This window comes from Oratosquilla oratoria, chromosome 18, assembly GCF_046742065.1.
Source record: "Oratosquilla oratoria isolate Oo_2021 chromosome 18, ASM4674206v1, whole genome shotgun sequence".
In the NCBI taxonomy this organism is placed as follows: Eukaryota; Metazoa; Arthropoda; class Malacostraca; order Stomatopoda; family Squillidae; genus Oratosquilla; species Oratosquilla oratoria.
Window position 1 is genome coordinate 62149464 of NC_134794.1, and position 12500 is coordinate 62161963.

At 45.2% G+C, this 12500-nt stretch overlaps 1 protein-coding gene across 3 annotated transcripts in view; it reads left to right on the top strand.

Moving 5' to 3' along the window:
* Nucleotides 1-12500, top strand: part of LOC143035311 (uncharacterized) — a 49107-nt gene that overhangs the window by 28599 nt on the left and 8008 nt on the right. For 2 of the 3 annotated variants that reach the window (XM_076202242.1, XM_076202243.1), the window contains exons 2-8: nucleotides 1375-1509; nucleotides 2408-2549; nucleotides 3367-3497; nucleotides 3643-3736; nucleotides 6602-6741; nucleotides 7374-7508; nucleotides 8250-12500. The exon at nucleotides 8250-12500 is cut by the window's right edge and continues 278 nt beyond it. In XM_076202242.1, coding sequence (XP_076058357.1) covers nucleotides 1405-1509; nucleotides 2408-2549; nucleotides 3367-3497; nucleotides 3643-3736; nucleotides 6602-6741; nucleotides 7374-7508; nucleotides 8250-12500 — 4998 coding nt within the window. In that variant the 5' untranslated portion in view covers nucleotides 1375-1404. The remainder of the gene's footprint in view (nucleotides 1-1374; nucleotides 1510-2407; nucleotides 2550-3366; nucleotides 3498-3642; nucleotides 3737-6601; nucleotides 6742-7373; nucleotides 7509-8249) is intronic. The other variant, XM_076202244.1, reaches the window with a different exon arrangement.

Sequence of the window (12500 nt, forward strand, 5' to 3'; positions counted from 1 at the left end):
ACAGAATAGAATATGTAAAGTGTGTCGCCACAAAAAAACAGCAACAACAATAATAATGATATAAAAATAATAATAATAATGATGATAGTGATGATGACGATAGTGATGATGACGACAGTGATGATGACGACAGTGATGATGACGACAGTGATGATGACGACAGTGATGATGACGACAGTGATGATGACGACAGTGATGATGACGACAGTGATGATGACGACAGTGATGATGACGACAGTGATGATGACGACAGTGATGATGACGACAGTGATGATGACGACAGTGATGATGACGAAAGTGATGATGATAATGATCATGATAATGATCATGATAATGATGATGATGATGATGATGATGATGACGATAGTGATGATGACGATAGTGATGATGACGATAGTGATGATGACGATAGTGATGATGACGATAGTGATGATGACGATAGTGATGATGACGATAGTGATGATGACGATAGTGATGATGACGATAGTGATGATGACGATAGTGATGATGATAATGATCATGATAATGATCATGATAATGATAATGATCATGATCATGATCATGATAATGATGATGATAATGATGATAATGATGATAATGATAACGACAATATCGACGATAACAACGATAACAACAACGATAACAACAACAACAACAACAACAGTAACAACAGTAACAACAGTAACAACAGTAATAATAATAATAACAATAATAATAATAATAATAATAATAATAATAATAATGATAATAACAACAATAATAATAATAATAATAATAATAATAATAATAATGATAATAACAACAATAATAATAATAATAATAATAATAACAATAACAATAATAAAAATAACAATGAAAATAAAAATAATAATAATAAATTTTGTCTGGTTCCCGGTATTCTAAGAATTCGTCGGCCATTTTGAGAATATTTGTTGTGATCCGAATTCCTCTGGCCAACAAAGGAAGATCACCGTCTTAAGTTCAGGCGGAATGAATTTTATGTCATTTAGTTTTTATATTCAGTGGAGTGTATTTAGGGATGAAATGGGTGGGAGTGTTTTTATGCCTTTCCCTTTTTGGCTACCTCCCTTGGGAGGGGGAAAAAGCCTTGGTATATGTATGTATGTATGTAGTTTTTATATTATTCAATTATTTTTTTTCTATGCCTTGACAATTAGATATTCTCCTTGGCTGAATGAAATCGCATATATATCATATGCTGCGGTGGGGGCCGAATTGGGGCTCTCCTGGCACGCGAAAAAAAATTGTATAAAAAATTTGGTTGATTTTGGCAACCACGGCGGAGGTAAAAGATGTTTTGGATTTTGTTTTATGCTGCATGTTATTTATATTTTCATCTTATTTTATTTTCAGAAATAAAGACGGCCGGAGTTGAACGAGGCCATGAAGACATGGATTGTGTTGTGCACTATAGCAGGAGTTGTTGTTGTAGGACTGGTGACATTGCTGGTCGTTACTCAAATCAGAGCGGGAAATATCGGAATTGAAGTAAGTTGCCAATTAGCCACTTAATAAAAATAAATAGATAATTAGAATAATCAGAAAGCAAATAAACAAACATTGAGAAATAGACTATATTTTGTAAGTTTGTAAAATAGATCCTTGTTTGAAATAAAGAAATAAGTAACTAAAATAAAATAAAATAAAAAGATTTGTGGTAGCTGTAACGCACAGTAAACATGGAGTTTTCTTTCGCATGTACTTCCTATGGAAGATCTTCGTAACCCTTCCATAGATTGTACTATAATTCTGCCAATAAATGACTTTATCTAGCAGAGTCAAACCTCTCTATAGCGAAAGGTTTAATAATAATGTGCATATGCTTAATGTTCTCTGTAAAAATTATTTCATTTTCGTCAAAGAAGTAACAAAGAAAATTGTTAATTTTTTAAGGAGTGACTACAACTTTAGCCAAAGTCCCCTCCCCTCCCAATTAATTCTGTTTATTGTATTTTTCTGCAAATGGAACCTCCAAAAGCCAGGAGATTTCATTCAGTAACAGTGTCGTTTCTTAATGGGGGGATTTCAGCGACACCCCTACGGAGCAGATTCACGTAGCATTATCTTATGTTTGAAAAATAATTTCCACTCAAAGAAGAAGGCTGATCATTTTTCTTGTAATCCTCATTTCTTTCCTTTACTACTTTTGCAACTTTACTGAGGATAGAAGCGCTAGTTATCGACAGCAAAATACCAAATATTTGGAGGAAGATACGAAACCTCAGGTCAAAGTTCCTCATTCTACAAAATTAACTCCAACATCGCGAAGGCCAGGAACCTTTGAATTTCATTTAGTACGACATTGCCCCCAATCCTCTCCCTGCAGAAGACGTCCCCTGGGTGTATCATTTTATTCAGTAACAAGACAACCTTCTTCTATCTTCAGGATGAATCCCCCAAGGCTCTGGGTCAGGTCGTCCGGGAATTCAAACCAGTGGTCCCCATCGTCCCCGGACGAAACGTCCTCATCGCCGGACCCGGGAGAGAGATTAATGTCCCCCTTCCAGTTGCCGTGGGGCATTACCTAGGTCAGTTACGTGGAGGACAAACGACAGCCAAAGACCTATTGGTCCGTTGGTCCGGCACCTAACCTATTATCATCATTAGCATTACTAATTATAATTGCTGGGTTCGAGTCCTTGGCTATACCGCATTTCAATTTCTGCATGTCGGCCTCCATTAGGTCTCCCGATGTTGATGGCTTAGAATTTAAGTACAATGTGGTTGTTAAAATGTATCTCTAATCACTGGGACCCATTCAGTGTTGTAAACACACACACACACACACACACACACACACACACACACACACACACACACACACGTATATATATACATATATATATATAATATATATATATGTGTATATATATATATGTGTATATATATATGTGTATATATATATATATATATATATACATATATATATATATATATATATATATATATATATATATATATATGAGCTGGGTGGAGAAAGGGTACAAGATGAGGTTCTGTTACCCGAGTTCGATCGTTAAGGAGTTATCACTCTGGGCAATTTTCCCTCCAACCTCCAATTCATCGGCGTTACCGCCCACCTCCCGACCTTTCCCCACCATAAAATCACTATGACAAATTATTCTGTTTTCTCAGCAATTTACATAGAATATCAATATCAACTGATATACTGGAGGAAATTGATTTCCTCCAGCATATGAAATTCCTTCCCGAAAGCTGCGGATTGCAAATTTGCTCCAACAGTCGGAGGAAACATAGCCCAGTTTGATAACACCTTTAGTTGTGACCGTGTTATATGTACAGACCCCCTACGAGTCGAATGAGGTGTTCTGTCTACCTCTACAGGACAGGACCAGCGGATCGACGCCTGTCCAAGGGCGGAGGTCAAGATGCCCGACGGGAAGTGTTATCATCTTTTATCGCAGGGGCCCTGCAAGCCGAACGAACAGATCATCCTGGACCCAGCCAACAATAAGGTATTTTTTTCTTCAGGAGAAGACGTGACAAAATTTATAGACAGCATCACTGTGTAGAAAGGGTACAATATGAGTTTACCCCGTGTGTTTGTAACGCGACCTCCTCAGCCCTCACTCTCCTTTATACTCGTCCCTTCTGTTGCAGCCCCATTGTGTTCCCCGTCTCTGCGCCCCCGACAGAATCTTCGTCTTCAGTGACCAACTCTGCCACGACCCGAAGGAAGCTGGCATCTGTCCACGTAAGCCAGAAACCACTTTGAGGGATGTCTACTAGGGCACAAACATGTTAAGAACTACCAAACGTGTCACAAACATGAATGTTTGGCGCCAAGACGTGTGGCGAACACAAACATGTGATGAACATATGTACATGTCGCCAACAAAGGGAATGATTCGGACATTCGTCACCAACACGAGAAACACACAAAAACCTTCTATTACCATGTGACGCACACGAGCACATGTCACCAATATGCGAAGAACACGAATACCTGTCGCCAACTTGTGACAAACACGAACACTTATCGCCAACATTAGATGAACACAAATACTTGTCGCTAACGTGTGACCAACACGAACACATTTCGCTAACAAACGTCGAACACGATCCCTTGTCGTCAATATGTCACGAACACGAACACTTGTCGCAAACATGTGACGAACACGAACACCTGTCGCTGTCACCAGAATGTAGATTTGTTGTTTGTGATCTAAATTGAATTTGGTGAGATGAATGAGGTGATGGTTTGTTGGCTTTATTGTCCTCGTCTACATTCTCGGAACAATGGAGTTTCGTCTTTTACCTCTGTCACCAGAATATAGATTTGTTGTTTGTGATCTACGTTGAGTTTGGTGAGCCAAATGAAGTGATGGTTTGTTGACATCTAAAGGATTGAATATTTCACTTAACAGTGATTTATACATATTTTGAAGTTCAGAAATTTGATAACCTTTCAATGATGTCGTGAACATCCGGTGCTACAAGTTGTTCACAAGATAAACTGTTGGTAATTAATGGAGACAATTTTGTTGTTGCTTGTTGTGGTAATTCCTCCAAACTTCTTCTTTCTTTATTGCCTCATGTGTTTCTAAGGTTCTAGTGCCAGGTTTCTCTTTTAATCCTTGCAATGCCCTTATGCTCCTCTGGATCAATTTGTCTGCATACACAAGCGAAGTAGTGCGTTTCTGTAGACAGTCAGTAAACCAAGTTCATACAGTGTGCCATACATTAGAGCTAAATCCAATAGAAACTGTTCTGAAGTTAGCTTTTTCAATAGACCTTCATAGGTTTTTCTATCAATTCCATTTCTTGTTTCATTTTTCATTGCTTTTTTTTCTTCAAAATAAATGCAAAGTGCTTCATAATTTTGCCACACTGCTGAAACTGTTCGAAATGGGCTGGCCACCCACCTGGTGTCCAGAGCAAGACCTATTTTACAAATCTGTTGCTCAAGTTGAGAGGCACATTCAGACAGTTCATTTTGATTTAGAGGGAATCTATTGTAAACCGAGAATAATTTGTCCATAAATGTTCGAAAATGATTAATTCCATGAACTTCTCTTACCGAATTCCCTACAGCAAGTTCCAATATGTGATTAAGACAGTGCCAGGTTATTATATTAGGGTAATGTTTCTTGAGAATTGTTGCAACTCCAAATTTGACACCAAGCATGAGCTTGCTCCATCACTAGCAAATGCTACAAGGTTCTGTTTCAAATACGAGCAATCAAACCCATGATTATCAAGACACTTCAATAGATGTTTAGCAATAGCTGCTGCTTTCTGATCAGGTAGTTCAAGAAGATCTAGGAACATGAAATGGGGATCACCTTCATTATCACTTTCACATTCATATTTCAAGTAAACTATCAAGGCTGTTTTAATGCTCAGGCTTGTTGATTTATCAATGAGAACAGATATTTTACCAATTACCCGCTTGACATGTTGACAGATTTTCTTTTTCATATTACCAGCTATGTGATCAATTATTTCATTAGCACTAAAGCGAGAATGTAATCCAATTCCAATGTCAACACCATTTTGCTTTTGTAGTTCTAATAAGACAAAATGATCAGTGTGGTTTGTCATTCTGAGCTAAATAATATGCAGAACGAAAAATGGAACAGTTGTCTTGAGATGCGAACCATTCATGGCATCACACAATTTTCCAAGAACATCATCTCTAGCTACATTTTTAACTTTTATAGTTTATATCTAATCTTTTTTGAGAGAGAGAGAGACTTCAAACGTGTACTGTATATTGACCTGCTCCATAATAGGATACTTAGTACACCTTCCATTCATTTGATCGTCTTAAACCCTTAGAAATGAAAACTGTCTCATTGCTCATGTCTGCACATACTTTACACCAGAGCTTATAATCCCTAAAGGCTAACCCTAGATAAGTGTCTCCTTTTTTCCTTCCATATTTCTTCAGTCCAAACACGTGAAAATGGATACAAGCTATACTCCATAGCACTGTTGCTATTACTTTCTGAACTGCACATGGATCCAGAAAGGCCTCGCACGTCTGTTGCCAAAACGTGTTAAACAAATTCGAATCTCAGCGACATTTTGGCGACATACATACATACATACATACATGCATACATACATACATACATACATACATACATACATACATACATACATACATACATACATACATACATACATACATACATACATACGTACATACATACATACATGCATGCATACATACATACATGCATAGATACACACATGGAGCCCTATTTATTATAATCAGAATACAATTATAGTTGAGTGATATACTACAGTGTATGCGTGCGTGCGTGTGTGTGTGTGTGTGTGTGTGTGTGTGTGTGTGTGTGTGTGTGTGTGTGTGTGTGTGTGTGTGTGTGTGTGTGTGTGTGTGTGTGTGTGTGTGTGCGTGCGCTCGCTGATATATCCCACATTATATATTAATAACAAAGCTCACACTCCTCCTTCTCCTACTCGTCCCCATCCTCAACGTCCTCTTCCTCATTCTCCTCCTCCTCCTCCTCCTCTTTGTCCTCCTCCTTCTCCTCCTCCTCCTCCTCCTCCTCCTCTTTGTCCTCCTCCTTCTCCTCTAACCGTACAGCTGGCCGTGAGCTCTTCACTACTGCTTATGGGACCCCGATCTGTTCATGCCCCGACGGGACTTACGAGGGTGATGACGATCTCGATGACGACGTCTGCGAGCCCCTCCTCGGGCCCTCCCTCCTCTGCACCCCCGGCCAGGTACGTTTTCCTCTAGGATCGCCCTCGAGGCACACTCTCGAGGCCCACCTCCCTCGAGGTCTAACTTGTATGTGTCGTTATTTTGTTCAGGCGGTTTTGGTCGGCTGAAGGGTGAACTTCGAAGAAAACGGTGTTTTTGAACGGTAGAGATCTGTCCGACAACAACACCCCGGGTGAATTACATTCTCCGGCGTCAGTCGGGGCAGGAGTTTTGGTATAAATCTCAAGCACCACTCTTCTTCTTCTTCTTCTTCTTCCTCCTCCTCCTCCTCCTCCTCATCTTCCTGTTTTTTCTTTATTCTTTTTCCTCCTTTCCTTCGCTTTCCTCTTCCTTGTTGTCAATGTACTCTTCCTCAGATTCTCATTTTTCTCCATCACCTTCTTATTATTGTAGATCTCCATCTTCATCTCTTTCTTTTTCTTCTGATTTTCTTCTTCTTCTTCTTCTTCTTCTTCATCTTCTTCTTCATCATCGTTTCCTTCTCCTTCTCCTCCTCCTCCTCCTCCTCCTCCTTCTTCTTAACATGACTACCCCCAATTACCGTGGTTATTAACTTTGTTTACTTCGCCTGTTTCTTTTGAAATGGCAAAGACCCTCGTCGTTCTAAAGGTTCTTCCTTCTCCTCCTGCAGGTCTTCTGGTTCAGGGACTTCAACTCCCCGCCCCAGTGCGTTCCGGACCCCTGCCAGGGACAAAATCTCAACAGGGGAGCTACTGACCTTCCCTTCGTTCCTTCGAAGGACGGCACCTGTCACCAACTGGCTCAGGTAAGGACATTTCGTTAAAGAAAATGATGATGATGATGATGATGATGATGATGATGATGATGATGATGATGATGATGATGATGATGATGATGATGATGATGATGATGATGATGATGATGATGATGATAAAGAAATCAAGAGAGAGAGAGAGAGAGAGAGAGAGAGAGAGAGAGAGAGAGAGCGACCGACTCACCAAACCTTTCCTCCAGCAGCTTTCTCTTGAGCCACCCGAGCATAAAAGGCAAAGGTGACGGCGCGATGTTGAACTCCGACGGACAGAAGCGCTGGTTACCGGCGACGATTGACTTTAATTATTTTTCCTTCATTTAATTTGTTTACTCTTTTAAAGACGCAGAGTGGGATGGGGAGTGATCTAATAGAGGTATTCAAATGGGTTAAGGGCTTTAACAAGAGTGATCTAGACAAGGTCATCATATCAAGACAGCAGGACTGGACTCTTAGTCATGGATTTAGATTGGGCAAATTTAGATTTAAGAAGGAAATAGGCAAGAATTGGTTTACTAAGAGAGTGGTCAACGAATGGAATGGACTTAGTAGCCAGGTAATGAGCGCTGAAACTATCAGTTGTCTTAAGAGAAGGTTAGATAACTTTATGGACAGGGAAGATAGGTGGTAATGGACAAGGAACTGCCCAGTGCAGGATTATGGTTCTTTTGCAGACTCCTTCATTCTTATGTTTTAATATTTTTTATTTATTTATTTATTTATTCATTTTTGCAGTCGACAGGAGTCTGCCAGGTGATGACGTGGTATTCTCTCGTCCTCGATCAACTCGAGGGCAAATGCGCCACACTCGAAGAAGCCGGCTACTTCATCTTCGACCAGGACACTCTGGCCCTCTTCGGCAGACTCTACGGAAACGCCCTTCCTCGTCAAACTTCTTCCCCGCTCTCTCATACCGCAGCCGCTGCAACAGGAACGCCTGGAGGACTTGGCAACGGAGGAGGCGCCGTTGGTACCGGTACCGGTCTTGGTACTGGTAATGGGGCCGGTTTTGGTCCCGGTACCGGTCTTGGTACTGGTAATGGGGCCGGTTTTGGTCCAAGTACTGGTGCCGGCCTTGGAACCGGTAATGGGGTCGGTCTTGGTACAGGTAATGGGGCCGGTTTTGGTCCCGGTACCGGTATCGGTGGTCCCGGCACCGGTGCCGGCCTTGGAATTGGTAATGGGGCCGGCCTTGGAACCGGTAATGGGGCCGGTCTTGGTACCGGTAATGGGGCTGGTCTTGGTACTGGTAATGGGGCCGGTCTTGGTACGGGTGTTGGCCTTGGTGCAGGTTCTGGTATTGGAGCTCTTGGTGCCGGTCTCGGTCTTGGTACCGGGAATGGGGCCAGTTCTGCTACTGGTCTCGGTACACATAATGGGGCTGGTCTAGGCACCGGGGCCGGGTTTGATACTGGTATTGGTACCGGCGCCGGTTTCGGTACTGCCACTGGTGTTAGTAATGGATCCGGTTTTGGAACTGGTACCGGTCTTGGTACCGGTCTTGGTACTTCAGGTGTTGGTACTGATACCGGTGGTACAGCTTTCATCACCGGTACCGGACTACACATCCGGCCCGGTACCGGTTTCGGAGGTCAAACGGTCTCTTCTCATTCCATTGACGTTACTGGTACATCCTTTGGTGCCGGGTTTGGCTCTGATGGCGCCGTGCTGGGTACCGGTTTGGATGGTACCAAACTTACCGGTAATGGTTCCCGATATGACCCGGGGAGTACCGGTATCGGACAATCGAGTTTCGTCACAGACCACTTTGGTACTGGGACCGGTACCGGGTCTGGATTTGGCCAGGAATCCTTTGGAGACCCTCTGGAATCTACGTTAGGCGCGGATAGACCTGGTACCGGTCTCGGTACCGGTGTTGGTAGTAGCTCAGGTACTGGTAATGGCTTTGGGTTCGGTACTGGTACCGGATCTGGATTTGGGGGATCCTTTGGAGTTGCCCTAGAAGAGACTTTAGGCGCGGATGGACCTGGTACCGGTCTTGGTACCGGTTCAGGTACTGGTACCGGCTTTGGGTCTGGTACTGGTACCGGGTCTGGATTTGGGGGATCCTTTGGAGTTGCCCTAGAAGATACTTTTGGCGCGGATGGACCTGGTACCGGTGTGGGTACCGGTTCAGGTACCGGTACCGGCTTTGGGTCTGGTACTGGTACCGGGTCTGGATTTGGGGGATCCTTTGGAGTTGCTCTAGAAGATACTATTGGCGCTGATGGACCTGGTACCGCTGTTGGTACCGGTGTGGGTAGCGGTTCAGTCACCGGTACCGGGTTTGGGTCTGGTACTGGTACCGGATCTGGATTTGGGGGATCCTTTGGAGTTGCCTTGGAAGATACCTTTGGCGCGGATGGACCTAGTACCAGTGTTGGTACCGGCTTAAGTACCGGTATCGGTTTAGGTACCGGTACCGGCTTTGGGTCTGGTACTGGTACCGGGTCTGGATTTGGGGGATCCTTTGGAGTTGCCCTAGAAGATACTTTTGGCGCGGATGGACCTGGTACCGGTGTGGGTACCGGTTCAGGTACCGGTACCGGCTTTGGGTCTGGTACTGGTACCGGGTCTGGATTTGGGGGATCCTTTGGAGTTGCCTTGGAAGATACCTTTGGCGCGGATGGACCTAGTACCAGTGTTGGTACCGGGTCAGGTGCCGGTAATGGCTTTGGATCTAGTACTGGTACCGGGTCAGGTACCGGTAATGGCTTTGGATCTAGTACTGGTACCGGACTTGAATTTGGCCAGGGATCCTTTGGAGTTGCCCTAGAAGATACTTTTGGTGCGGATAGACCTGGTACCGGTGTTGGTACCGGTTCAGGTACTGGTACCGGCTTCGGGTCTGGTATTGGTACCGGGTCTGGTACTGGTACTGGTACCGGTACCGGGTCTGGATTTGGTGTCCCTCTCGAAGACACTTTAGGGGCGGATGGACCTGGTACCGGTTCAGGTACTGGTACCGGCTTTGGGTCTGGTACTGGGTTTGGCCAGGGATCCTTTGGTGTCCCTCTCGAAGAGACTTTAGGCGCGGATGGACCTGGTACCGGTCTCGGTACCGGTTCAGGTTCTGGTACCGGCTTTGGGTCTGGTACTGGTACCGGCTTTGGGTCTGGTACTGGGTTTGGCCAGGGATCCTTTGGTGTCCCTCTCGAAGAGACTTTAGGCGCGGATGGACCTGGTACCGGTCTCGGTACCGGTTCAGGTTCTGGTACCGGCTTTGGGTCTGGTACTGGTACCGGCTTTGGGTCTGGTACTGGTATCGGGTCTGGATTTGGGGGATCCTTTGGAGTTGCCCTAGAAGATACTTTTGGCGCGGATGGACCTGGTACCGGTCTTGGTACCGATTCAGGTACTGGTACCGGCTTTGGGTCTGGTACTGGTACCGGGTCTGGATTTGGGGGATCCTTTGGAGTTGCCCTAGAAGATACTTTTGGCGCGGATGGACCTGGTACCGGTCTTGGTACCGATTCAGGTACTGGTACCGGCTTTGGGTCTGGTACTGGTACCGGGGCTGGATTTGGAGGATCCTTTGGAGTTGCCCTAGAAGATACTTTTGGCGCGGATGGACCTGGTACCGGTCTTGATACCGGTTCAGGTACTGGTACCGGCTTTGGGTCTGGTACTGGTACCGGTGCTGTTACCGGCTTTGGGTCTAGTACTGGTACCGGGCCTGGACTGGGCCAGGGATCCTTTGGAGTTGCCTTAGAAGATACTTTTGGCGCGGATGGACCTGGTATCGGTGTTGGTACCGGGTCAGGTACTGGTACCGGCCTCGGGACCACTGGGACTACTGGGTCTGGTACTGGTACCCAGTCTGGATTTGGCCTTGGTTCTCTTGGTGTTCCCCTAGAAGATACCTTCGGCGCGGATGGACCTGGTACCGGTACTGGTACCGGCTTTGGAGTTGGGTCACCCTCAGGTACCGGTTCCGGATCAGGACTTGGAGGTACCGGAAGTACAGGGTTTGATACTGGTACTGGATTCGGTACTGGTTCAGTTGGAGTGCCTTTAGAAACTACCTTTGGCGCGGACGGGCCTGGTACCGGGACTGGTATTGGTAGTGGTACTTTTGTCTCGGGAACCGGTATTGGTAGTGGATTAGGTACCGGGACTGCAGGAGCTCCACACAGGGTAGGAGAGCCTGGAGGAGGAGTTGGTCTGATAGGTTTATCTGGAGGACGACCTGGTTCCTCGAGCGGAGGAGGAACTCGAAAGGTGACACTCCACTTGGTTGTCGACGACGCCGTCCTCCCAAAACTCGACGAGGAGAACCTCACGTTCCATGTCAAGCCCGGGACGAGTGGCGGGTTCCCCTCTGTCGTCGGGGGTGCCCACTTTGACGTGATCCACCAGGAATCCGAGGAGAGTCGTCCAGACCTCGATTTGGACGATCCCACTTTCCACGTGACAGTGCCCACGTCCTCAGGAGGTTCTTCTCAGTTCGGTCCGCTTCGCCCGGAGTCGGTTCTTGGTTCGAGTTCGACTGGCCCTCCTGGAAGAGGAGGAGGAGGAGGACGAGGAAGAGGAAGGCCCTCTACTTCGTACTCCAGCCCCTCTCGACGACCTCCTCCTTCCATTGGGTCGCCCTTGAGAGGCTCCTCACACTTCGACGTCTTCCAAGTGGATCAAGACTCTTCCGAAGAGATAGTATCTTCCTACGCAGTTTACTCCGACGATTCTCCTAGGGCTCCTTCTTTAGCCTACGGTCCACCTCCTCCTTCTCCTCCTCGACCCTCCAAAGGCACCTCTCCATCCTATATCCCTCCTGTGAAGTACAGTCTTCCACCTCCAACTTCTAAAGCTCCTCCTCGATCCTACGGGACGTTTGTCACTAAAGCAGCTCCTTCCATTTCGTACCTGGTTCCTGCTCAACCATCTCTTTACTCAGGTCAAGGTCGACCTGCAACTCTTCCTCCTAGCAGGAGTGCGAACTCACAGTCCTCCGTATCAGTCCTCAAGGGTGACCTTATCCACTCTTCG